This window comes from Myotis myotis, unplaced genomic scaffold (assembly GCF_014108235.1).
Source record: "Myotis myotis isolate mMyoMyo1 unplaced genomic scaffold, mMyoMyo1.p scaffold_m19_p_1, whole genome shotgun sequence".
Lineage (NCBI taxonomy): Eukaryota > Metazoa > Chordata > Mammalia > Chiroptera > Vespertilionidae > Myotis > Myotis myotis.
In genome coordinates, this window is record NW_023416313.1 from 86,469,396 (window position 1) to 86,496,539 (window position 27,144).

Sequence of the window (27,144 nt, forward strand, 5' to 3'; positions counted from 1 at the left end):
CCTGGCATTAGATGGGATATCAAAGGCTAGCTGCTGCTATTACAGCTCTTTATTCTATTGATAATGTAGGACATTTCAGAGCCAGTGGGAAAAATGCCTGAATTTTAAGCATCTTGATGAGAGCAAGAACAATGTCTTGTTCTTGTTCATAGCCTAGTGCTTGGAATGATCGCTTATTCATTCTGTGTACAATTGTTGAATTGGATTGAATTAACATATCACTGTTTCCATCACAATATATACACCTTGCTTTTTAGGTTTTATGGTCTGCTCCAAGAGTTTCAACTGTTATGAGCATTTAGGCATAGAAGGAGACATTTAGAACTTATCTGCTGTGGCCTTTGATACCAATTATGTTATTTATCTTCTAGACATCCTTGACATTAGTCCTGTTCTATTATTAACAGAAACAGAGCACATGCAGTGGTAAAAAAAAAAAAATCAAAGGTAGATTACTCAGTCAGCCTTATTTAGGAATCAGTGATTCATGCAGGTAGCTTTTGTTTACCTTCCTAACAGCGTGAGATCGCCTGGAACTTGTGCAGCAGTTCCGGGAGCTCTGTGAATAATAGATGTTGGCCTTCAGCTTCTGGCCCTGAAAAGGAAAAGGTGGAGTGCAAAGGAAAATGCTTGTTATTCTGGGCTCTTCTGTATTTTTGACCTGGGAAGGCTTGAGCGGTTGGGTCAAAATCCACCTGCTGTGGGAAATCTGGGTCCTTGGGGCAAGATTGGTGTCCAGTCGTGCCTCCTGGAGACTCAGTGTCACTTGTTAAGCTGGCACTTGCTTGACCCAGAAAGCACAGGGTAATGTATGACAACGGGAGGGAAACCAGTTTCACCCCTTTGCTTCTATATCACCCTCTCCCTGTTGACGGGCAGTTTTCACTTCAGTTGGTTGTAATAGAGTTTTGGCGAAGGGAAGCAAAATGATGTGTCCGGGATCCTGAAGTCTAAATTTTTTACTTATTTTAATTGTAGTTGGTTTTGTTTTGCAAAGATGTATTGTTGAGGGAGGTAGATTTGTCTGCTGGTCTGGAGTAAGCGACTTGTGAGCAGGGACAACCCCTTGTGCATTTTCATAATGTTAGAGGTTAGCACAGTGGCCCAAAGCATAATGCCTGGCAAACACATAGTAAATGCTTTTCAGATGGATGAGAAGGCGGAGTGGAAATCAGATGACAATACCCGTTTATCAACCCTTCTTGCTTTTGGCAAGGAATATATTTGGAGTTTGGGATGCAATGATGAATAAAACTTCATCCAAAGTACCTTGAGTCACTTACAGTTTGCATTCTACATCTGGGAGTGTGTTTGTATTAGCTTAGTTTTCTATATGTTACTTGTTTAATTTCCTGTTTCTCAATTCTTTTGTGTACACATTGACAAGATGTTCCTCAGGTTAAAAATATGTATGGGTGTGTACATGTGTACACACATTTATTTTAGGTTTGCTATGGTGCCAGAGTTCCTGATTGTTCAGTTGTTTTTAAAAATTTCTTGTTAGATGACGCTTAAAAAGTTCCCTGTCAGTGTTGTTTTGGGGCCTTAATGATAGACATTCAAGGACAGATGAGACTGCATACATTTAGCAGAACTCAGGGTTTGATAGGTCATTAGGCTTTTATTAAACTGTAAATGTATCGCTCTGTCAGACCTTCTAATGCCTAGATTATTCTCATGATTACTGCTCATGTAGTTATTATCTACTGAAATATAAATGTTTTTCTTACAGCGTTAGTGTATTATCCTCATTTATGGGATAAATTAGCTTGGAAGAGAATTCCTCAACTTGTAAAATGTTAAGCCAAGTTTTCTAACATACTGATTGCCAAGCTTTGCTGCTTGACAATTAGCATTACCTGTAGGAATTTTTAAAACTCCAGTGCCAATGCTGTCCCTAGGCTCATGAAATCAGAATCTCGTGGGAATAGGACCCAGTGATTCCAGTGTGTAGTCACATTCGAGAATCAGAGCTTAAGAACAAGTAGTCGTGTTTTAACCAGAATTATACCCCCCCCCCCCCCCCCCCCCCCCGCCGCACCAGCTGTTTTATTGCGACTCACCACTAATACTGCTGGAAATGTTAGTAAAGCAGAAATATATTCCTGGGTTTAGGACTTCATGAGATACTTAGAAATATTAAATAGGAAAAAAGTGAAATAAGAGGACACTGTAGACTTGTAGTGTATATTTTAGAACACTTTTGAGAACTGTACCCTGAATAGTAATGATGTTAAGTTCATGTTCATCCTTCTAATCCAAGGATGACCTAAGCATTCCAAGGCAGGCAGGCCCTGAATGACTTAGGCGTGGGTGGCAGAAGTGTAAGACAGGAAGAGCGTACCTTCAGCTCAGCTAGCCCATTCCAGGAAAACATCATGTGTTCTTTATTTTCTTGGCAGTCACATGGGAAAGTCTTAACTAGTGGTTAATAACTAAATTTGACTGTGGGATACATTTTGTGATAGAACAGGATTACCTTCCTGGTCTGTGTTTTGTTTAAGCTAGGAGTGGTTAATTTGTCTTGCCTGCACACTTAAGCTGGTGGCAAGGCGGAGCCTGCGGGCTTCAATGTGGCCTTAGATCATTGCTGTGGACAGACGGATCAGGTGTCCTTTTCTGCCTTGAGAGGAAAAAACGGTGCCAATTTTAGTTTTATGCCCAGGGTTTAGGTGCTGTATTCTGTATTTCTTTGGAGAAATGAGTTGCTCCTATCACTTGGTGTTAATTCCTGTGTCTTCACAGGCAGTTTAGACATTTGAAAAGAAAAAAGCGGAAATATAGTTGATCCTCATTAATTGAAGAGTCTTATTTGTAGGTTGGCTTACTCACTAAAATTTATGTGAAACCCCCACATGTGTACTTATGACACTTTAGCAGTCATTTGTGGACATGTGCGGAGTGGCAGAAATTTTAGTCATCCGGAGCACACATTCCTAATTGAAGTTGAACAAGGTGACGTTTGGCCTTTGTTTCCCCTACCATATTGTAAAGAAGCGTCCTTTTTGTGGCTTATTTAATACCATAGTTTTAGCATTGTTGGGGTGCTTTTTGTTGATGATTTTGCTGTTTAAAGTGGCCCCACGCCTAATGCTGAATTGCGGTCTAGTAAGTTCAGGAAGGCTGCCAGGAGCCTTACGGAGAAATGTGTTAGATACGCTTCATTCCTGAAGCATGAGTTAGAATGCTGTTGATCATGAGTTCAGTGTTAATGAATGAACAATATATATTAAGTAAGGTGCTTTAGACAGAAACACACATAAAACAAAGTTATATATTAATCAGTTAACAAAAGTTTTGTTGCCAGAAGCTCATACGAGTCTAACCCCAAATTTCCCCTACGAACAATGCTTCAGTTACTCACTAATTTAGTGTTTACAGCAACGTCACTGGACACAACCACTGTGATGGTGACAAAAGACTGTATGTGGCTAAAGAAGAAACAAACGTTTAATTAGAAATCTTCTCCCAAGAAAGAAGTTTCATTACTCTAACCCTGTACCTTCGAGGGGCAGCAAAAATATTAACTTCAACATAGCAGGGACTTGCACTGATGAAACAAACGTAATTTATTTTTAATTTCTGCCTTCCTTCATTATCTGGTATCTTTTATAGGTTTCACTGGGATTGATTCTGAATATGAAAAGCCAGAGGCCCCTGAGTTGGTGCTGAAGACAGACTCCTGCGATGTGAATGACTGTGTCCAGCAAGTTGTGGAGCTCCTGCAGGAGCGGGTAAGAGGAGGTCAGCGCGGGAATCACCAGAGGCTGTTTCTGTTTATTGCATACCCACGGCCTCCAAAAAAAGGTGGTGGTAATTTGGAGGAATGTCTGTGGTTTTAAATTCTTTATAGTGCCAGCGGTTTTCTGTGTGTGTAGGTTGCTGTGTTAGGTATTGGGAGGAGAGGATACTCTGTGTATGCACAACATATGAAATAGTGCGTCAGTGTAACCTACAGGAGGCTTGAGAGCCAGTAATCTTTTATTTTACCAGTAATTGTACCACAGAAGTACCTAACAGAGAACACTCAGCCTGATCTATTCAGCTTTACAACTTGGCATTATTGTATTTTTTTCAGTTAAGATACATAAGGTAGTACCACGGTAGCCAGCCTGCACTTTGAACCTGGGAGGCCTTGGAGGGGGAGGTTTCTGTGTTGTCACATGCATTAGCAGGTCCTGGGTCAAGAGGTCCTCCAACTCCCTCCCTCCTTCCGGCGGACCATATTTGCTGCTACCCCTCCCCCACACACAGGGGACCCTGGGAGGCTTTCCTGCCCTTCCCTGGCAGCCCGAGGCCTGTGTTTTGTGAGCCAGGGTGCAGGGAGGTGGGAGGGTTTGATGCCTGTGCACCACTGAGGAGAGCTCACTCTCAAGTCTCCAGACCTGCTCCCGATCTTCCTTCTGAGCACCTGTTGTAGGCCTGGCTGTGAGTGAGTGCTGAACCCCTGGTGTCTGGGCTGCCAGTTACACTGGTCCTTGCTCAGCCTTTCAGAGTTTCAAAGGCATTTTAGTTGTTTCTTCCTTTCTGCCTTTATTGCAGTTTCCTCTTGCTCCCATGCTCAACTAAAGGGAGCAGGTCATGTGTCTGGTCTTCTCTTGGTGGGACTTGTCACTCTTTGGGAGCAGTTCACGCCACTGCAATAGGACCTCTGCTCTGTGATGGCCTCAGGGAAGGTTAGGGTTTCATGGATCAGCTGGCCTTTCCTCTTGTTACGTGATGTTCTGTTGCAGAGCCTCTGTTCCATTTTCAGCGCATTGTGTATTATCCTACCTACCTTTTGCTGTTGAGATTGTTTATAGTTTTTAAAAATAAATTTGTATGAAAACCATAGGTATTAATTCCATGTCATGTTTGTTGCAACTGTTTTCAGTATTTTTCTTTTTATTGTGATTGTATTTTTGTTTGCATTTTTTGTGTACATCGAACCTATCTTTTTTACTTGGATTTGTCATATCAGTGTTAGAAAGTTGCACATAATTTTATTTTGTTAGATCTTTTTTATATTTAATTAATGATCCTGAAGTATTTTTATTAGTAAAACTTCAGAAACATACTCATAGATACTAATATATAATTATAAGGGAGGTCATGAGTTCCTAAAGCCATTTTATAGACTACAGATAATTGCAGGTAGTTCTGACACTTATAAGTGACTAGAGGCTCGGTGCACAGGATTCATGCACTGGTGGGGAGTGTGGCCTGCAGGGATTGGCCCACTGTGGGAGCGCCTCTCATCCTGATCAGCCAAGTGGCACTCCCACTTTGGGAGCACACTAACCACCAGGGGCAGCTCCTGCATTGAGCGTCTGCCCCCTGGTGGTCAGTGCACATCATAGCGACTGGTGAACCTTTTTTTGGGGGGGGGCGAGCAACATTTTTTTGTTATTCTTAAAATAATGTTATTTTGCGAAAATTTTGCAGTTCTTTGAAAGTCTAAAAATAGCACAGCTAATTCTTGTATTTCATTCACCCAGCTTCCTCTTGTTACCATATTATGTGATCATAGAACATTTCTGAAGATTAAGAAATTAACCTTAGGTATGATACTATAAACTACAAATACGGATTTTACAAGTTCTCCACTAAAGTACTTTCCTATTCCAGGATTCAGAATCTCATATTGTATGTAGAGTTAAATTGTTTTTTGACCATGATTCTATAAAATGAAAATACAGACTCGTGGTATCTATAATGCATAAGACTGCAAGATTTTTTTCCTTATGATTAAAAACTGAGAGTACACTGCCACTATATAGTATTAGGCTCCTACTACTTGTATTCTCTTTAACTGGTCACCCAATGTCCAGTTTTGTATGCCTTTTATTCCATCCTGTATTGTTTGCAGAATTATCTTTCTAAAGTGTAGTCTAATATCTTTTTGTTTTTACTCTAAAACATATATTGATTTTTTTCCATTGTTTATAGAATTAAGGTGATTCATGTTCAGTTTGGTACCAAGCTGCATATTTTATTATTGTCCTTATGTATTTCACCATCGTATTCCCTCCTCCATCCAACAATTCCTCCCTTTTTCTCCTCCCTCCCTCCCTCCCTCCCTTTTATGCCATTGTTTTCCTGAGTCTGTATTCTGTAGTCTTAATTAATGCCTTGCTCCTAATTAATGGTTATTCTAACTGCCTTTACTTTTATACAGATCTTAGTCTATATTATGCCTGTTAGATGATCTGATGATTGTCATTCAAGGTTGGAAAATAGGGACAGATATGAAACTAGAAGTTACTGATTACTTATTATAATGGACATATATGCAAGGCTTTGTGTCTTAAAACTTTCTTTTAAAATTGATTTTTAGATAGAGAGAAAGGGAGGGAGAGAGAGAGGAAGAGAGAGAGAGAGAAAGAGAGAAATAGACATCGATTTGTTGTTTCACTTATTTATGCATTCATTGGATGATTCTTGTATGTGCCCTGATGGGATCAAACCCACAACCTTGGCATATGTGAACAGTGCTCTAACCATATGAGCTACCCGGCCAAGGCAAGGCTTTGTGTCTTTTAAAATATTTGTTTCGATTGTTAGACTCTGAGGGAAAATGGCCTTTCTCCTCGTTTACTTGTGTAGCAGGTTCTGAATAAAGACATTTTGTTCAACATTGCTTTGTATAATGCTGATGTGATGCTGTAAGAACTTAACTCTTATTTATACCAATTAGCCTATGGTAAAATTGGTTTCCTTATACAGCCTTTTGCTTAAAGTTGCAGAGCCTAAGGAGGATGTTAAGCAGACAGATCACAAGAATTCTCGCTTCATATTACACAGTGTTTTACTAAGTATCATACTTTAAAAAGGTATTTGCTTGTAAGAACATGTAATAAATAACTTGAAAATGCAATGGGTATTTAATTTTAAAGCGTGCCTTTAACATGTATGTAAAACGTTTTGTGTACTCTTTCAATAGAAACTTATCTGGCCACTGGGTAAAGCTAGCAATAAAACTACTGGTCCGCCATGCGTTAAGTGAGGAGTTACTGTAAGAAGAACAAATCACCTCTAACTTGGATTACTACGGCAGTTTCTCAAGTGGTCTTTGTGCTGGGTACTTTGTATATGTTGTTTATTTGTTCACACAGTAAGCCTATGAACTTTTTCACAGATATTAAGTGACTTGCTCATCAGCATGTGGCATTCTATACCTAGGATTCCAGGTATATGGATTCCTAGGACTCATTTTCATATACCATTGGCTTTTGCTTTCAAGAATGTTCTTATTCTGCCTTATGTGCAATGTAATTACATCTACAACCAGAAAGGGATTCTGGTTATATTCGTTTATGACAGAGACATTTTCTTTTGAAAAAAATATTTATTTTTATATTAAAGAAATTCAGACACTTCCTTTGCAATTGTTTTCTTTTGGTACCACCCTCCTTAGGGGGGGGAGAGATTTCAATTATGTACTTTCCTACGTAAACAACCTCACTTTCCATTAAAAGCATGCATTTCTGTATTGTACATGGCTCGTACTGTTAATTTAACAGATATTTAGTGCTGTACACACTGGGCATTACTGTAAATACTGGGGTTTGTGGCAGTGAATTAAAAACAGTAAAAATTCCATTCTCATGGACCTTAAGTTTTAGTTTTACCACCATTATTTATAGTTACAGATGAGAATGACAATATATATATTCATTAAATTTTTTTTATAATATGATGTGAAATTTAATACTATTGAATGATAATTGCTGGGAGGGAGAGATGAGGTGGAAGAGGGTATAGTGGGAGTAAATGCTGATGGGGAAAAAATAAAGAAAAAAATTTACTATTGAAGGAAGACTACACACACACACACACACACACACACACACACACGACTAACTTCTGTTCTGGAATGCATCCTCCATTGGCTTTTCTCAACTAGTTGAATCTTAAATGAAACCTGTGAACCCCTGACATTCAGCTCATAGTTTATGGTTAGTTGGTGACCAAAGAATACATTTACCTGCTGCACCCCTATTGCAAGGTGACTTTCTGTACAGACTTCTCCATGGCGATCAGGCTGGCAAATGCAGCTCAGCTTCATTGTCATCACAAAAGCATTTGTTAGGTTTTCCAAAGGTGGGCTATGTGAGCTCACATAGTGGAGTTCAGATACAGACTGGGAGGTGAAGAGGTTGAATGTGTAGAGTGAAGTGGTGTTTTAAAGCAAGGAAGAAGAACAAATCATCAAAGCCTTACAGTGTGTGCTTTGAATGGGGATGTGGAGATAAGAGGCATTACTACCTGTTGTTGTGTGTAAGAATATAATTGCGGTCCCTAACCGATTTGGCTCAGTGGATAGAGCATTGGTCTGTTGACTGAAGGGTCCCAGGTTTGATTCCGATCAAGGGCATGTACCTTGGTTGCGGGCACATCCCCAGTAGGGGGTGTGCAGGAGGCAGCTGATCGATGTTTCTCTCTCATTGATGTTTCTAACTCTCTATCCCTCTCCCTTCCTCTCTGTAAAAAATCAATATATATTAAAAAAAAAGAGTATAATTGCAGGTGCTCAAAGCAGATGTCATTGGCAGAGATGGAAACCATCAACAGTAACTCCCATTAGTTGAATTCTTACCCTACAGAAGGCACTGTACTAGGTGCTTCAACAGCACTGTTGTGTTTAATTTGTATTAACACTGGAAAGTAGTCATAATTATCATCATTTTACTGATAAGGAAACAGATTGAGGGACGTCAGGTTGTTTGTCCCAGGGTAGTTCAGTCGGGTAACGTAGGATTTGAACACAGTCGGATGGATTCTGCAGCCCACATTCTTGTCTTTCTACTACACTGCCTTCCCTAATATCTAGATGCTTTTGGTTTCTAGTGTACTTCTAAAATCTGCATCTTTTCTTTAACTTTCTTTCACATTCCTTGGCCAGTTGTTCTCTAAGTGTTGTTGGGATTAAGAAATTGAGAAGAATGGACATTTCTTGACTTAATATTTTTCGAGTACTTTAAAAATACTTCTGAGCAGATCAAAGAACACTGGTCTGGAAAAAATGTTTATTATGTAAAGAACTAATCTGCCATGCCTGTCCTTGGTTAGCGTGGAATGTTTGTTCTGTGTAGTGTGAAATAAGAAGTGTGTGTAGGTCATTTGATTTACCTTGGGAAGCTGCCGGATGAATCATGATTTACTTAGGTCCTAAACCCACACCTAAGTGGTAAATGAGTTGACTTGGCTTTTATGCCATCCGTAACAAAAACTCCATTTCTAAAACAGTCATCTAATTATATTTTATCTCCTCTTCAGATTCAGATTGTTAGACTTTGAGAATTTTTTTCTTTTTAAAAAAAATATATTTATTGATTTCAGAGAGGAAGGGGGAGGGAGAGAGAGATAGAAACATCAATGATGAGAGAGAATCATTGATTGGCTGCCTTGTGCACACCCCTTACTGGGGGATCAAGCCTGCAACCCAGGCATGTGCCCTTGGCCAGAACCGAACCCGGGACCCTTCAGTCCGCAGGCCGACACTCTACCAACCAGTTCTCTGTTTCTCTGACACCAACTGTATGTCCAATAATTCAATTCAGTCCTGACACTAACCAGAGTTAGCTCAGACCCCACAGGTTGATGGCTTTCTCTCAAGACTGCCTCTACTTCAGATGCCAGCTGCAAATAGGGTGCCCAGCTGACTGCACGTTTAAGGGTTCCCATGATGTCCACCCCGGCTCCAATAATTCCACTCATAGAACTTGGGAAAACACTTTCATTACTATTACCAGGTTGTTATAAAGGATACAACTCAGGAACTGCCAAGTAGAAGACATGCATGGGGCAAGGTATGGGGTGGGGAGAGATGTGGAGCTTCCATGCTACCCTCAGTGTGCTCACCAACCCAGATCTCTGCACCCCTCCTTTAGGGGTTTTTATGGGGGTTTTATCATGCAGAGACAGTTGATTAAAACTTTGGCCACTGGTGTTTAAACTCAGTCTCCAGTCCCCCATCCACAGCTGTCTAGGGGTGGAGCTGAAAATCCCAAACCTCTAATGACTTGTTCTATGTGGACTGAGCTCCACAGCCTGGAGCCGCGATTTTCAACCTTTTTCATCTTACTGCTCACATAAACTAACTAGAGGCCCAGTGCATGAAATTTGGGCACTCGGGGTGGGGGTGGGGTTGTCTTTCAGCCCGGCCTGCACCCTCTCACATTCCAGGAGCAGGAGCCCTCGGGGGATGTCTGACTGACGGCAGGGAGCGGGCCTAAGCTGTTAGTCAGACATCCTTAGCGCTGCTGCGAAGGTGGGAGAGGCTCCCACCACTGCCTCTGCGCTCGCCAGCCACGAACCAGCTTCTGACTGAGCAGCGCTCCTCCTGTGGGAGTGCATTGACCACCAGGGGGCAGCTCCTGCATTGAGTGTCTGCCCTCTGGTGGTCAGTGTGCATCATAGTGACCAGTTGTTCCCCATTCAGTAGATTACGTATTAGGGTTTTATTATATAGGATTACTGAAATTCTGTGGCACACCAAAAAATACATTTTTTGCTGATCTGACAAAAAAAATAGGATAATTTTGATTCATTCACACTGGATGGCTATTGTTGTTTTGGCTATTGTCATTTTTATACTTTGACATTCTGAGGGAAAAGAGGTCAGTGCCCCTGACTAGATAGTTAGGTATTGCATGTTTTAAAAATTTCTGTAGCACACTGGTTGAAAATTGCTGGCCTGAATGGTGATGGAAGGAGACTTGACTTGGAGTGATAAATACACAATACAATATACCGATGATGTATCATGGAATTGTTTACCAGAAACCTATATAATGTTACTAACCAATGTCACCCCAATAAGTTCAGTCAAAAAAATAAAGAAGCCCTAACTGGTTTTGCTCAGTGGATAGTGTCAGCCTGCAGACTAAAGGGTCCCAGGTTCGATTCCGGTCAAGGGCATGTACCTTGGTTGTGGGCATATCCCCAGTAGGAGGTGTGCAAGAGGCAGCTGATTAATGTTTCTCTCTCATCGATGTTTCTAACTCTCTATCCCTCTCCCTTCCTCTCTGTAAAAAATCAATTATATATGTATATGTATATGTGTATGTATATGTATATGTATATGTATATGTATATGTATATGTATATGTATATGTATATATAAAAAAAAGAAAGAGAATTGCTGGCCTAGAGTTACCTCATTGTTGAATCTTCACTCAGGAGATTCCAAGGGTTTTAAGAGCTCTATGTCAGAGAGTGGGGACAGAGACCAAGTACACATTTCCCATTGTACCACAACTTTTTATAAGAGCAAAGAGAGTAGTGTGTTTTGGAACTTCTAGAGAATGCAGATATTTGAGAAGTGCTGTCTCCATGGTAACAAATGGACATTTCTCTGTCTGGTGTATTACTTTGGAGAGACTCTTCTGAAATGAAATCTATCAAGAATTGTTTTGTTAATCTTTGCTATAAGTGGCATTGGTTTCACTGATCATGAAAAATGTGTTTTGAGTGTGCAGCACGATGTGTATGTTAGAGGACTTTAGTTAGCATAATACCCTCTGTCATCTGCGTTCTCTTACTGGCCTTTCATTCTGGCCTGTGTAATATAATGGGTTAGGTTAATGCGGTCATTTACATAAAGACTGGATTTCTCAGTATTTTGTCAGAGCATGTTTATTTCTTATTGTGCTTCAGGTGGCATGTATTTAATAAAAAATGTAGAAGACACTGAAAAATATTGAGAGTTTTGGATAAAAATATTTCCTCTAACCCTTGAATGGTCACTAGGTGGCCTGCTGGTATTGCATTTTAACTTGGTGTGTTCTGACATAAGGAAGTAGGCTTCTTGCTGCTGGTTTTAATCTAAAGAGATATTTTAAATAATGTTTTTAAATCTACCAAGAACTCTAGGTTTACCACTGCTATAAATTATTTAAAGGTATGTCTCTTCACGGAATGGTGGCTTAGTGCTCTAAGTAGATTTTATACTGTACATAAAAACCAGACTTCGCAGCTCAGTTTGAAAGTGTTGCCAGAATGTTGTTTGGTGTTCATGCTTTGGAGGCATGTAGTTTAGATAATAGACATTTCATATTTACATAAAAATACGAATGTGCTCTAATGTTCAAATCTGTTGAGCAGACTTGGCTCAAGAAAAAAGTACAGAAAATTTATTTAAAGGAGAAGGTAAGAGCTACTATGCATTTTCAGGTAGTGAATGTTATTTTTCTGTCTTCCAGTTTCCAGGTAAAAAGAAACAGTTGTCTCTTTGAACAAAAATATGGATATAGTGCATGTTAGATCTTAGAGTACGTGTAATCAGTCAAGCAAAAAATCTCTTGAGTACTCATGTTACATTTTAAAATAAATATTTAAACATTCATAGCCTCTGAACCTACCTCATTGGTAGCATATGAATGGTGTCCTGACCCCTTAATTAGGGGGACTCCTAGGATCACCCCTCATCTTCCTTTACCCTGAAATGCTGCAGAGCTCTGAAGATTAGATGAGGGATTTAGGTGTGCAGGCACTTGCTCCTCCTGGCCTGGCTTATGATGTTTTTGTGTTAAACAGTAAATTTCCTGAAATCAAGGGTCTTAGATGTACCATTTGAAGGACACATTGTTTTCGAATGGCTGACTATGTCTCCGGAAATCCTGATGAATCCCAAATAAAATGGGAAGCTTGTGTGGCAGGGACATCCTTCTGTTGTCCAGACCCGTTATCTACTTCGAGGTGGTTTTGCTCCTATTAGAAGTTTAGCCCTAGTTTTGGAGACTAAAAAGGTTTATTGTCACTAGAATGTGCGAGGAACTGGCTGTCTGCATTTGAAAATTCTTTTTGCATTCCTGATAGTTCTCTGTACACCTAGTCTACATAGAACTTGCTTCCTGTAAGCAAATGTTCCATGTTCGTCTCCATTCGTGCTGTTATGTTGATGCTAATTGCAAAAGATATTCACTTTATGAATCTTTTCCGAGGAGGGGAACAGTAGCAACCTTTTGAACTTGCACTTTGGTATTGGTTAGGCATCAGAAGAATTTTGTGTCTAAGTTGTGAGGCTAAAATTCATTTAAAAATATTGCTGGGTGTGAATTTTGAAAAGAAGAATTTTGTGAAATGCTTGTAATGAAAATATTATTTTGACTCAAAAATAGGAAAACATTTTCTATTTCTTGAAAACAAAGTGATTATAGCATCTATGTTTATACATATAAAGCAGGACATTACTAACTGTGTTTTCATGCTAAACCTATGGCTTTATTCATGCACAAAACATTAACAAATTAATTTGGTTGCACTAATAGTATATATAAATGCTACCCTTTCATGTTCAAAGTAATTCTCTTGGAGACACTTAGATTTGCTCACAAATTATTTATGCCTTTGCTCTTAAACTCTGGGCCTGGTTGGAAGGAAACAAGACAGGATTGTGTATACATTTGTTAGTTCTCAGTTCTACTTTGAACATCTCTTCAGAGGGAATTGATTCACATACCTGGTGAGCCTTCCCAAGTGGTGGCGTTCTGGAGAGGGGCGATTCCAGGGTGGAGGCAGGGAGTGCAGACCCAGGCACGAGGGGCATCGCATAGAGCACCATGTACTGCTGCTCTTCATCAGTATTTGTGACCTGAGTCTAGTGATGCGGGTTTAGGAAACCAGCTAAAAATGCCCTGTGGCTTCCAACGAAGATCAAAGATTGGTCTGCAGGATGCTGTTCTCTGACCCTCCAAGATGGTTGACCATTATCAGTGGTACATGTGGAGGAGAGGGAGAGTAGTCAATCCCAGCACAACATCAAAAAGGTATTCCCTCCTTACAGTAATACAGGTTTCAGAGATGGCAACAAAAGCTTTATGCAGAGTTGTCGTATCAATGAAGTTGAGAATGGAATGCTTCTCTTCCTTGGAGTCCCTGTGTCATTTGTTCCCAGGCTGGATTGTGGTTTCGAATTTCTAAGGGGACTAGAGTGGTTGGAAGGGAGGTTTTCATTTTATTTACAATGATGGGATTTGAAAAAGCTGGTTGAAAATCATTCGCATAGAAATGTTTAGGCCTAACTGACATGTTGAGATATCTTTACTTTTTGTCAAGAACTTTACTGACACAGAAATATCACATGCTGACCGGAAACCCTGGGAATTATCAATGCTTAATGAACTCATGAAAATAAATCAAGAATATCTTGTGAGAAAATGTTTTATAATTTAGTTTTTTATGGGAGAAACAGTAACGGGTTTTTGTTTGTTTGTTTTGGATTTTTTTTTTTTTTTTGAGGAGAATAGTACTGGGACCTCAGTTCCAACACTTACCAATTCGCTATACACCTCGGATAATACCCTTCTTTCTGTAATTATAATTCTTTTTTTTTTTAAATATTTTTTTTATTGATTTTTTACAGAGAGGAAGGGAGAGGGATAGAGAGTTAGAAACATCGATGAGAGAGAAACATTGATCAGCTGCCTCCTGCACACTCCCCACTGGGGATGTGCCCGCAACCAAAGTACATGCCCTTGATCGGAATCGAACCCGGGACCCTTGAGTCCGCAGGCTGATGCTCTATCCACTGAGCCAAACCGGTTAGGGCTGTAATTATAATTCTTTGTCTGTGAAATGAGAAACAATAGTGCCTGCCTGCCTCAGAATTGTACTGATGATTCTAAGAGCTAATATGTGTCCAGTGCTTAGGACTGTGTCTGGCATGTAGCAAGCAAACTACAATAACTATTTATTGAGTATTTTTTGTGTGTTAACTGCAGTGAAAGACAATATAGCAGGAATTTGAGACAAGTTACTAACCTTTCTCCTGAGCCTCAGTGTCCTCATCTGTAAAAACTTTAGCAATAGTTTCTAATACCGTCATAGATAGAAGTGTATGGAGATTAAATGCATTAATTCATATGAAGTTCCTAGGACAACACTGCTATTATAGAATGCATTCAGTAAATATTAACCCTGCAGTTCAGATACTTTAGTCATTTAATTGTCACAATGGCCCTGAAAGAAATAAATCAATAAATATTTTTAAGCTGCCCTAGCTGGTTTGGCTCAGTGGATGAGCGGCAGCCTGCGGACTGAAGGGTCCCAGGTTCGATTCCAGCCAAGGGCACATGCCTGGGTTGCAGGCTCGATCCTTAGTAGGGGGCGTGTAGGAGGCAGCTGATCAATGATTCTCTCTCATCATTGATGTTTTTTTTTTTTTTTTTTTTTTTTTTAAATTATAAAACCTCTCTGCTTTATTGCACTTAGTTAAGGAAACCCCGTCTAGGGGGTGGGGGGAACACTTACAAGTTGTATCCTCTCTTGCAAGTCAGATGATTTTCATTTGCTTTGAAAAAAAATTATTGACAGTAGATCAATGTGATTTGGAGCATGTAACTTAGAAGTTCAAAGACTTGAGCAACACTGCTCTAACAAAACTGTCTATTGCTGGGGTCCAACCCCAGCAGGTCCAGAGGTCCCCAAAGGTGTGGACGGAGTCGGCGAAGAAAGAATGACACGGAGACAGCGTTCAGTTGATCAGCAGCCTAGCCAGGATCACTAGCCAAGTTCTGGTTTGGATCTCCAGCCAAGTTCTGGTTCGGTTCTCTCACTAGGTTCTCCAGCCAGGTTCTCCAGGTTCTCCAGTCAGGTTCGGTCGCCAGATTCTGTAGCCAGGTTCTTCAGCCAAGTTCTGTAGCCAGGTTCTGTCCAGGATCTTTTGCCATGTTCTCTCGCTAGGTTTTAGGTTCTGTCCAGGTTCTCCAGCCAGGTTCAGTCACCAGGTTCTAGTCAGGTTCTCTTGCCATGTTCTATCCAGGTTCTGTAGCCAGGTTCTGTGGCCAGGTTCTTCAGCCAGGTTCTGTCTAGTTTCTCCAGCCAAGTTCTGTTCAGGATCTCCAGCGAAGTTCTGGTTAGGATCTCCAGCCAGGTTCTGTGTCCACGTTCTCTTGCTAGGTTCTCCAGCCAGGTTCTCCAGGTTCTCCAGTCAGGTTCTGTAGCCATGTTCCCTCGCTAGGTTCTCCAGCCAGGTTCTGTCCAGGTTCTCCAGCCAGGTTCAGTCACCAGGTTCTAGTCAGGTTCTCTTGCCATGTTCTATCCAGGTTCTGTAGCCAGGTTCTGTCTCTAGGTTCTTAAGCCAGGTTCTCTTGCTAGGTTCTGTCTCTAGGTTCTGTTGCCAGTTTCTGTCCAGGATCTTTTGCCATGTTCTGTGTCTAGGTTCTGTGTCATCATTGATGTTTCTCTCTATCCCTCTCCCTTCCTCTCTAAAATCAATAAAAATATATTATAGAAAAATATTTTTAAGCCACTGAGGAGGCAGGTTCGAGATATTAGGTAACCTGTTCAAGGTTGCACTGTTAGAATCTGAACTTGGATCTTAGATACAAACATCAGACATAATGGCCTGCACACCCCTATGGCTTTCTTGAATCTCTTTTTAGTTTTGAAGATGGTTTGTCCCTAATGTTTTGTGATTAATGTAAATATTTAAGTTTAATTCTGTTTTGCCATACTCCTCCTCATAAAAGTCCTAATGAATGTCAGACTTTTATATGTAACTTAAGTAAATTTTAGCATTTGTTTCCAGTCTGGAGGGTTTTAGTTCTTTGTTTTGCAGCTGGGAAAATGTGTATGTCTCATGACATCTATGAGAGCTTTACAGATCCAAAAAGCTAATTGAACATATAGGGTGTGTGTGCAGTTCACTTAATGCACATTACATTATTTTTCCAGGAAAAGTTGATCCTGAATTTTTATTTTGTAATTGATGAAGTAATAGGCTTTGTACAGACCGCTGAAACTATTAATTGCCCTGTAATGTGCCTATGGGCAAAAACAGTTGGAAGGGAATACACAGAAATGATAATGATAACCATGTACAGGGTAATGTGTTTTTCTCATTTCCAATTTTTTTTTACTGCTATTTTTTACTTTAAAAATGTATTAAGTGCATTTAAGTGCATGTATTGATGTATTATGTGTAATAAATGTATTAAAATGATTCCTGGAGTTAGAAGCACAGAATGGACTAGATTAAGAGAATCTATTTCTCTTGTTAGAGAGAAGGAAGAGTCTTTTCTGTATGTAATTTTCTCTTCGGGTGCACAATGAAGTGACCCCCTCAGCAAAACTTAAGACATGTCCTCTTTACCTGGGTTCATTGGAAATGACACGTCTCAGTCATCCAAAGTTGTTTGGTATTTATATCTACAAAGAGAAGACAGAGGCAGCGGATGAAGCTTTCTTCCTTTTCCAGTGTTCTTTAATGCCCTGACATAGTCTTTGCAGGGGTCCTCAAACTACGGCCCGCGGGCCACATGCAAATACAAATATTGTTTTTGTTCCCGTTTTTTTTTTTTTTTTTTTTTTTACTTCAAAATAAGATATGTGCAGTGCGCATAGGAATTTGTTCATAGTTTTTTTTTAAAACTATAGTCCGGCCCTCCAACGGTCTGAGGGACAGTGAACTGGCCCCCTGTTTAAAAAGTTTGAGGACCCCTGGTACCATCAGTAGAAATAATGAACACCTTCAGCTGTGGGTACCTGCTGGATGTTTAATTGCAAAAGAGGGTCTAGAACAGGTGTAAGGAATGTCCCATCCTTGGGCCATATAAGTCCCAGGAAATCATTTGGTCTGGCCCTGCCAAAGCATTAGGGGTGAGTTAAATAAATATTTGACCAAATATAGCAGGCTAATTTTTAAGTTGATAATTTTGTATGGCCCACGAATGATATAAATATCTAAATGTCCCTTGGCAGTAAAAAAGGTTCCCCACCCCTTGTCTGGAAGGTTAATGAAGTGTCCTGTGCTGTGCAGGGTTTCTCTCTCTCTCTCTCTCTCTCTCTCTCTCTCTCTCTCTCTCTCTCACACACACACACACACACACACACACACACACACACACACACACACGTTTCCACTTTCCTCCTGTGAGCACTGGAAGGGGGATGGAAGCCAATAAGGGGCCTGCAGAAAGTGCCCTTCATGTCTGTGCTCCAGGAGCAATCTACTGGCTGAACTTGGTATGGCAGCAAACAGTGTTTCCTTATTTCTTCTCTTTTAATTTTATTCTGTCTTTATTTTCCCTTCATGTTTATTCTTCTTATTTAATCTTGGGTTTATGATGAGAAACACCAGAATTTACCCATAGGAGTAGCCTGATTTTGGCACATGATTTAGCCAGAGCTGAACTATCTTGTAGAATAATTGTTTCTAGATGCTCAGAACTCACAGGGATTGCTTGAGTAGTGGCACCCATACCTCTCATGAGGTTATCTAGCTTTGATATGCATAGCTGACCCTGCTTTTATTCTCTACACAAGATATTAATGTAAGTCCAAATATAAGTTGAAGTTTCTTCTCAAACGTATTCCTTAGGAAAAATAGTAGGGAGTGTCCTTAAAAAACCTGGTTTTCCATTAATATTTATTTTGAATAACTTTTTGTTAATGTTTTTTTTTTTAAATGGACTTTATAGTGCAGTTTTAGGTTCACAGAAAAATTGAATGGAAAGTACAGAGAATGAGTTCCCATATGCCCCCTGCTCCGCTCCCACCGAGCACGCCTCCTGCTGACAACATCCCTCACCAGAGTGGTCCATTTGTTACAGTTGATGAACCTCATTGACACATCATTGTCACCCATAGCTTACAGTTTCCATTAGGGTTGTACATCCTGTGGACTTTGACAAATGAATGATGACATGTATCCACCATTGTAGTATCATACAGAATCGTTTCACTGCCCTGGAAAATCCTCCGTGCTCTGCCTATTCATCTTGCCCTCCACCCTCCCCCTGCCCCCAGCCCCGGCAACCACTGATCTTTTTTACTACCATCAGAGTTTTGCCTTTTCCAGAATGTCACATAGTTAGAAGTATACGGTATGTAGCCTTTTTAGATGGTCTTCTTTTACTTAGTAATATGCATTTAAGTGTCCAGCCTGTTTTTTCATGGCTACCTAGCTCATTGTTTCTTAATGCTGAGTAATACTCCATTGCCTGGATGTACCACAGTTTATTCATTCATCTGCTGAAGGACTTCTCAGTTGTTTCAAGTGTTGACAATTATGAATCAGGCTGCTATCAACATCTGTGTGCAGGTTTTTGTGTGGACATAGGTTTTCAACTTATTTTGGTAAATACCAAGGAGCACAATTGCTGGGTTGTATGATAACCGTATATTTACTTTTGTAAGGAACCAACAAATTGTCTTCCACCGGGTCTATCACTTGACATTCCTATCAGCAATGACAGTTTCTGTTGGTCTGCATTCTCACTAGTTTTTAGTATTGTCAGTGTTTTGGATTTTGGCCATTCTAATAGGTCTATAGTGGTATCTCACTTTTGTTTTAAATTTAATTTCCTTGATGACATAGGATGTAGACATTGTTTCAAATGCTTATTTGTTATGCATATATCTTGTTTGGTGAGGTGTCTGTTCTGATATTTGGCCCAGTTTTTGAATGGGTTTTCTTATTGTTGTTGAGTTTTAAGCGTTCCTTGTATATCATTTTGCAAATACTTTCTCCTTGCCAATGGCTTGTCTTATCATTCTCTTGAGAATTACCTACTTTATTTTGAATAACAAAGTATCGTTCGGATGAGATAAATGTATGAAAAGCTTTTAATCAGTGCCAGTTTTATATGCTTATCAATGTTACTTGATAGATTTGGCTTAAAAAATTTAAAGTAATTACATACATTTAGTAATTATTCCCAGGAGTATGATAAATGTGACCAAGCCTTGTAATGATCACCTGTGAGCAGCATATGAGTGTCTATGTTGTGATAATTACACAAGTGTTCTTGCAGGATAAATGAGGCTAAAGACTGTCCTAATCCCATCTTATATAATAAAAGCATAGTATGCAAATTGTCCCCTCGACTGGGAGTTGTTCAAGAGTTCAACCAGGGGGTGGAGCTGGCCAGGGGAAGGGAGGGAGGCCTCTGCAGGCGGCCGGTGGGAAGGGAGGGAGTACCTGGCCGGCAGCTGGCAACTGCTAGGGACCCTACCAGTGCATGAATTTTGTGCACTGGGCCTCTAGTGTTATATAAATGAGTACCTGGAGTTTGCATAAAATTTCCAGACTACATTTCATATGGGATCAAAAGTGCTGTTTCTCACGCCCGAAGTGGTGGAACATTGTGCCATATTACTGAAAAGGTGGCTTCAGTGTCATGTTCTCATGACATGTTAAGGATAATAATGATTATGTTTAAGTGGATTTTTTTTGGTTTGTTTCCAAATTCTTTTTATCATTACCTCTTTGAGGTCATATCTTCTCTGCAGGTGCCTGATTTTGAAGGTATATGGTACATTCTAGGAATTTCTTCCTCACTATATAATGGAACATTATGCATAGTGACTTCTTGTATGGGGGATTTTATCAGCTTGAGGGTAGACCAACTGACATTTGGAAAATTGACTGGAGAGGGACAGCATTCAAAACGCTCTTTTATACTTCTTTTTAAAAGTCTTATTTTGAAATTTTAATTTTTCTTCATTAAGGTAACCTTGAAGAACGCTAAAATTCAACAGTTTATTGTACTTTTGTTTTTGTATAGGATATTGTACCTGTAGATGCCTCTTATGAAGTAAAAGAACTGTATGTGCCAGAAAATAAACTTCATTTGGCAAAAACAGATGCAGAAACACTACCAGCATTGAAAATTAATAAAGTAAGTACTTTGTTACTTTTCATATCAAGTACTATGGCCTTAGGTACAGTTGGTAGTCTATAAAATTTGTGGTTTTATAGTTGTGTGTGAGGGCATGGTTAGTTGTGCTGTGTATCACAATTTCCAGGGTGGGAAATGTGCTTAATTTTAATTTGTAAAGCCATATCCCTAAATTATCATGGCTTTGATTTTTTTTTTTAGTCATAATATTTATTTATTTTAAATATCAAAGAACAAAGATTATATAAGATTTTTAGGCTTATCAGAACTGGGATCTAAAAGATTAAGAAATATTAATCTGCACTAACTTATTTAAATTAATAATTAATTAATTTAAAAAATGAACATTTTTTTCTTTAAACATGTTTCCCAATCCCCTGCAAAAATCCTGAGTCTCCCTTTCTTATATTATTAAGAATATTTCTGTTGTATATCTTAACTCTAATGATATCATTGAGTATTTTCCCAATAAAAAAACTGCTTAGTTAAACTAGATATGCTGACAATGGAAATTATAATTTAATAGAAGCCTGGTGCACGAATTTGTGCACAGTTAGGGTCCCTCGGCCTGGCCGGCGATTGAGGCCTATTGGGGGTCCAGCCGACTGGAGGGAGGGACCGTGGGAAGTTGGCCGGCTGGGGGGAGGGGCTGCGGGAGGTTGGCTGGCCGGGGGGGAGGGGCCGCGGGAGGTTGGCTGGCGGGGGGTGGGGGAATGGAGTCGTGAGAGATTGGCTGGCTTGGAGGGAGAGGGACTGTGAGAGGTTGGCTGGCCTGGGGAGGGGCTGCAGGAGGTTGGCTGTGGGTGCACACTGACCACCAGGGAGCAGCTCCTGCATTGAGCACCTGCCCCCTGGTGTTCAGTGCGCATCATAGCGACTGGTTGACCAGTCATTCTGGTTGTTTGGTTATAATGGTCTCTTAGGCTTTTATATATATACTAGAGGCCCGGTGCACAAAAATTTGTGCACTCGGGGGGGGGGGGCGTTCCTCAGTCCAGCCTATGCCCTCTTGCAGTCTGGAACCCCTCAGAGGATGTCCACCTGCTGGCTTAGGCCTGCTCCCCAGGGGATTGGGCCTAAGCTGGCAGTCAGACATCCCTCTGGCAGCCCGGCACCCCTCAGGGGATGTCCACTTGCCAGCGGGGAGCAGGCCTAAGCTGCAGTTGGACATCCCTAGTGCTGCTGAGGAGGCGGGAGAGGCTCCCACCACCATCGCTGCGCTGTCAGCTGTCAGCCTGGCTTGTGGCTGAGCAGAGCTCCCCCTGTGGGAGCGCACTGACCACCAGGGGGCAGGCAGCTCCTGCATTGAGCATCTGTCCCCTGGTGGTCAGTGTGTGTCATAGTGACCAGTCATTCCCAGTCGTTCTGCTGTTAGGGTTAGTTTGCATATTACCCTTTTAATATATAGGATAGATCAGTTTCAAATTTTAGAGAATTTAAATCTTATCATTAGGTATACTATAAAAACAGATATTAAGGAGTAAGAACCTGGACTAGAAGTAGAATTTTCCAGTCTTTCTTTTAGTAAGGTAAAAATTCCACACACCCAGCGAAGTGCCAAATCTGAAAGTAAGGAGAAAGAGAAAAAACCAAACTTCTGAGCTTGGAGAAAGACTTTCCGAGTACATAGTTTTTCAAATCTCTGATAGGAGTAGATGATCCAATGTGCTTTGCATGATTGGGTCTCTGACCAGAAGCCAAGGCATGCTGGGAGTACAAACATTCAGAGTCAGAGAGCAGAGCCGCTCGGGAAGCTGACAAAACCCACTGTAAAGGAACTGATGACTTTGCGCAGAATGAACACAGTCACGCGTGTGCGCGCGTGCGCACACACACACACACACACACACACATGCACAGAAGAAGAATGACAGTGAATGAACATGAATCCACGTCAGTCAAACTTGAGAACCTAGAAGGACAGTAGCCTTTTCTAAATGTAAACTTTTCTTTAATACAGTGGTTTGTTCTCTGCACATCAGTATGAAAAATAATTAATTAAAAACTCCATGCACAGTCAGATAGTGTATTAGCTTGGTCTGCCCTAACAAATACGGTAGCCCGAATGGCTTAAATAGCAGGAAAGTCCAAGATCTAGGCACTGGCTGATTTGATTTCTGGTGAGGTTCTCTTCTTGGCTCAAGGACAATAGCCTTCTCATCATATCCTCACAGGGTAGAGAGAGGGAACTCTGGTTTCCTCTTCTTATTAGGGCTGCTAACCTATTGGATTAAGACCCACCCTTATAACCTTATTTGGCCATTGTCACTACCTCATAGGCCCTATCTCCGTGTCTACTCACATGGGGGGGGGGGGGCGCGGTTTAGGGCTTTGACATGATTTTCAGGGGGGCACATTTATTGCCTAATAGATACCTTCTAGAACTGGATTCTACTATAGACAAAGAGTGTCCTTGGTCAAAGGTGCAGGGAAAACTAATAAGATGAAAACTTGAAATTAATTTGGTGCATGAATATAATTTTTCCTTTGAATTGAAGAAGAGGAATTTGATTTTTCAGTGGGACACATTGGCCAACCTACTTTGGAAATAAATAGTAAGCAACATTTTACTTGGCCAGGTGCTTCATCTTTTCTCATTTGAGAACCACTGTTACATATATACAGCACCAGTTAAAAATGAGCATACCCAGCTTACTTTAATGATACAAAGATGATCATTTCTTTCTTTTTTTTAAAAATTTATTTTTTTACAGAGAGGAAGGGAGAGGGGTAGAGAATCAGAAACATCAATGAGAGAGAAACATTGATCAGCTGTGTCCTGGACACCCCCCACTGGGGATGTGCCTGCAACCAAGGTACATGCCCTTGACCGGAATCGAACCTGGGACCTTTTAGTCTGCAGGCCGACACTCTAGCGACTGAGCCAAACCAGTTAGGGCAAGATGATCATTTCTTTAACATTCTAATGGGCTATACTAGAAGTCTTTGTAAAATGAAGGGTGCTCTGTTACTGGTAAAGGACTATTTTTATCTGAAGTTTTAGTTTAGGACAGTGGTTGTTAGAGTATAGTTTTCAGACATCATTGCCAACATTTTCCTGGAAACTGTTAAAAATATAAATTCTAGGGCCCTACAGCAAACTGACTGAATCGGGGAGGCGGGTGGAGCTTTCTTCATATTAACAAGCCTCCCAGTATACATATTAATATTTGAGAGCCCCTTTAGGAGCTGCTTTCCTTATTGGAAATGCTTGCAAGTCTGATGTTATTTAAACTTACTCGGAAAAACGCGTATTTTTCTAGTGCCCTTAATTATTAGACTTGTATAATCCGTAATCATTCTTGAGATGTTTGTTTCCATCACTTTCAAAATTAAATTCCTAAAGGCCATTACTGCTTTTGTTCACAAGTACATGACATAGAAAATTTTCCTTTCTCATTTACTAGGTGGACATGCAGTGGGTGCAGGTTTTGGCAGAAGGTTGGGCCACCCCACTGAATGGCTTTATGCGAGAGAGGGAGTATCTGCAGTGTCTTCATTTTGATTGTCTTCTGGATGGTAAGACATTTGCCTTCTATAGTATATTGAATGTGGAAGAGATATTGCACAGTTGTAGGGATTCATCACTGTTTATAGGGAGTAGTGGTACCGCCTTAATGAAGGTAGTGTTTCAAGACTAAGTTATATCAGCACTAGACATTTAAGTGGATAGTGAGATCTGTTTTTCATTTTTGTTTCCCCGATTGTGATTTATTGCATGGAGAGAAGGAAAACCTGAGGATTAGGGATGAAAAGAATTTCAAAAGCAAATAGTTTCCCTGTGCCATAGCCACCTGATCATTTTCGTGTCCCTGAAAAGTGCACACACTCAGTTGTGCTATATGGAAGCCTGTGCTTAAGCCAGGCCTTCTAGTAAGCAGCCAGGGAGTCCAAGTTTAGGAGTCCTGAAATAGGTGGTTGAAAGGATGGTTCTTCCTATTCTTTAAAACATTCAAAAAAATTGCCAAAGAAATTGATGTTCAGTATATTGTAATTATAATTCAGCTACCTTAAACTCTGTATACTGTTGGTAAGATTAATTTGCTACCTCAAAGAAAATACTGTTGTTCCATGTTACAGAACCCTCCTCAATTGTTACCACACCCTTCTGTATTATGACTTCTTTTAACTGAGGAGTGAAATAGATATTACAAAATGTAATTTCTGATCATTCTTCCAGAGAAATGTTATCACAGGCACGTAAGGATTAAATATTGCTCTTCGATTTTCTTCCTTGGAACTAATAGTAAAATCTTTATGGACTGTGTCTTGAGTATTGATTTAGTCTTGGGTTTGGTGCAACAATTTGGACTGTACCTGGTGGTGGTAATTTTAAAACAGCCAAGCAGTTATCAAAGAAGTCATGCCATGATTTCCCAGAAAAGTATGGTTTCTATTTGGTGTGTAAATAAGATCCACATAGGAATCTGAGAGTGCATTTTATTTTTCTAATCTGTGCATGATGAGTAGGAAAAAAACCGTTTAGAGCTTGAAAGGTTGGGAACTGAGAATGTGCCTTTGGTCTCAGTGGGACACATTTTGAGTTAAAAGGAGCACTGATTACTCACTGCCTTTGTGTCTTGGCCAGTGATAGCCAACATGGGTTCAATTCTGACTAAAAACCAAGTAACAAAAACCTTTTTGGGTGTTTTTGTCTTCCTGTCTCAAGGATACCCATGTATACTCAAGTATTCTTAACCAACTTGCCACTCAAAAGGTAGTCAGCACGGATTAACTTTCTTTTTAAAAAGGCCCTGAACCATGGTGCTTTATCTTATTCATATATTGGAGGTGTTCAGTATATTATTGGTGATGTTAAACGTAACCAGCTGAGTTTTACTTGTTAAACAGTTTCTTTTACTTCTGTGATTCTATCCCATAGTTTTCCCCCAAAAGACAATTTCATGAATTGTTGTGAGTATTGCTACACACACTGTTGATTTTCTTAATTTTTGCTGGTTTTTTAGCCTCTGTTGCTTATTCTGTCTCCTGATTTTCTGTGCCAGGCATCAGTTCAACATTATTAGTGTCCACCGAAGTGAGATGTGGACACGTGAGGCCTGTTGAGTAATCCAAGCTGTGTGTTCCTTTGTGCCCTGCAGGGGGTGTCATTAACTTGTCAGTGCCTATAGTTCTGTCAGCGACTCATGAAGATAAAGAGAGGCTGGATGGCTGTACGGCATTTGCTCTGATGTATGAGGGCCGCCGTGTGGCTATTCTTCGCAATCCAGAGTTTTTTGAGCACAGGAAGGAGGAGCGTTGTGCCCGACAGTGGGGAACGACATGCAAGAACCACCCCTACATCAAGGTCCTGTACAGACTTTGCTGCATTTTATCTTGATTTATTACAAATAATGTTTGTGCTGAAAATGTGGGCATTACCTGTATATTGGTGATTCCATTGAAATTGTTAATGTTTTGCAGAAGCGAGACTGAATCTTAGATTAGTGTGATGAGCATATGGTCTTGTCACTTGGTCCAGATAAGTATTTGTTCAGTAACTGTTTAAGCATCTACTGTACACGAGGCACCGAGCTAGATGCTGGTGCTGGACACGCAAGCACAGGCTGTACGCTCGGGCCTCCTAACTTTTGGTGGTGGAACAGACATTAATCATGCACTTACAGGTAGGACGGGAGGTCAGGATGGTTTTGTCTTGTCTGGGTTTTTAATTGAACATTGTGTTTCCGGAATGGAAGCAGTGAAATATAATTAGTCTCCCCAAAGTGCCTTGTGTACTTTATATGTGAAATATTATCATTGAAGTAAAACCTCTGTTACTAGTTATGTGTTTTAAAGTACACTTTGAGCATTAAAAAAAACTAAGTGAAATTGTAATAACTTTATCTAGAAAATTTCTGTAACATCTGTTTAGATATTGGAAATGTGCTAAATCTCATTTTATTGTCTCATGAAGGACAAAAAGTGGTAACTTTTAAAAAATGGGATATATTTTCTTAGAAAATAAGGAGGTTGAACTAGTGATGGTGTCAGTTATTCTTTCAAAATTAAATTTTACAGTTAATAGTAACAAGTAACATGGCTTACAGAACATGCTCATGTAAATTCTTTGAGTCACATAGCAAACCTGTAGGACGGTGGCATATCCTTTGGACATATGGACAAAGTGAGACTTATAGGGGATAAATGTCTCGACCAAAATTATGCAGGTAATAGGTGGGATGAGGGTCTGTTTTAATCTAGATCACTTTGGGCGTCAAAGCCATCTTCCATAATCATAGCAAATAGTGGTTATTGGTATGAGAGCTTCACATACTATGTAGCCTGTATCACTAGAGGGTACTTTTTCTTAATATCTCATTTATCTTTTAAAAATATATTTTTATTGATTTTAGAGAGGAAGGGAGAGGGAGAGAGAGATAGAAACATCAATGATGAGAGGGAACCATTGATCAGTTGCTCCTGCACGCCCCCTACTGGTAATGGAGCCCACAACCCAGGCATGTGCCCTTGATCAGAATCGAACCAGGGACCCTTCAGTCCGCAGGCTCTCGCTCTATCCACTGAGCCAAACCAG

At 40.3% G+C, this 27,144-nt stretch overlaps 1 protein-coding gene across 4 annotated transcripts in view; it reads left to right on the forward strand.

Annotated features, from left to right (window-relative positions):
* The window catches only part of PAPSS1 (3'-phosphoadenosine 5'-phosphosulfate synthase 1), a 112,194-nt gene that overhangs the window by 23,868 nt on the left and 61,182 nt on the right, over positions 1 to 27,144 (forward strand). For all 4 annotated transcript variants that reach the window (XM_036343825.1, XM_036343814.1, XM_036343830.1 and 1 more), the window contains 4 exons: positions 3,616 to 3,734; positions 20,493 to 20,606; positions 24,014 to 24,125; positions 25,709 to 25,914. In XM_036343825.1, coding sequence (XP_036199718.1) covers positions 3,616 to 3,734; positions 20,493 to 20,606; positions 24,014 to 24,125; positions 25,709 to 25,914 — 551 coding nt within the window. The remainder of the gene's footprint in view (positions 1 to 3,615; positions 3,735 to 20,492; positions 20,607 to 24,013; positions 24,126 to 25,708; positions 25,915 to 27,144) is intronic.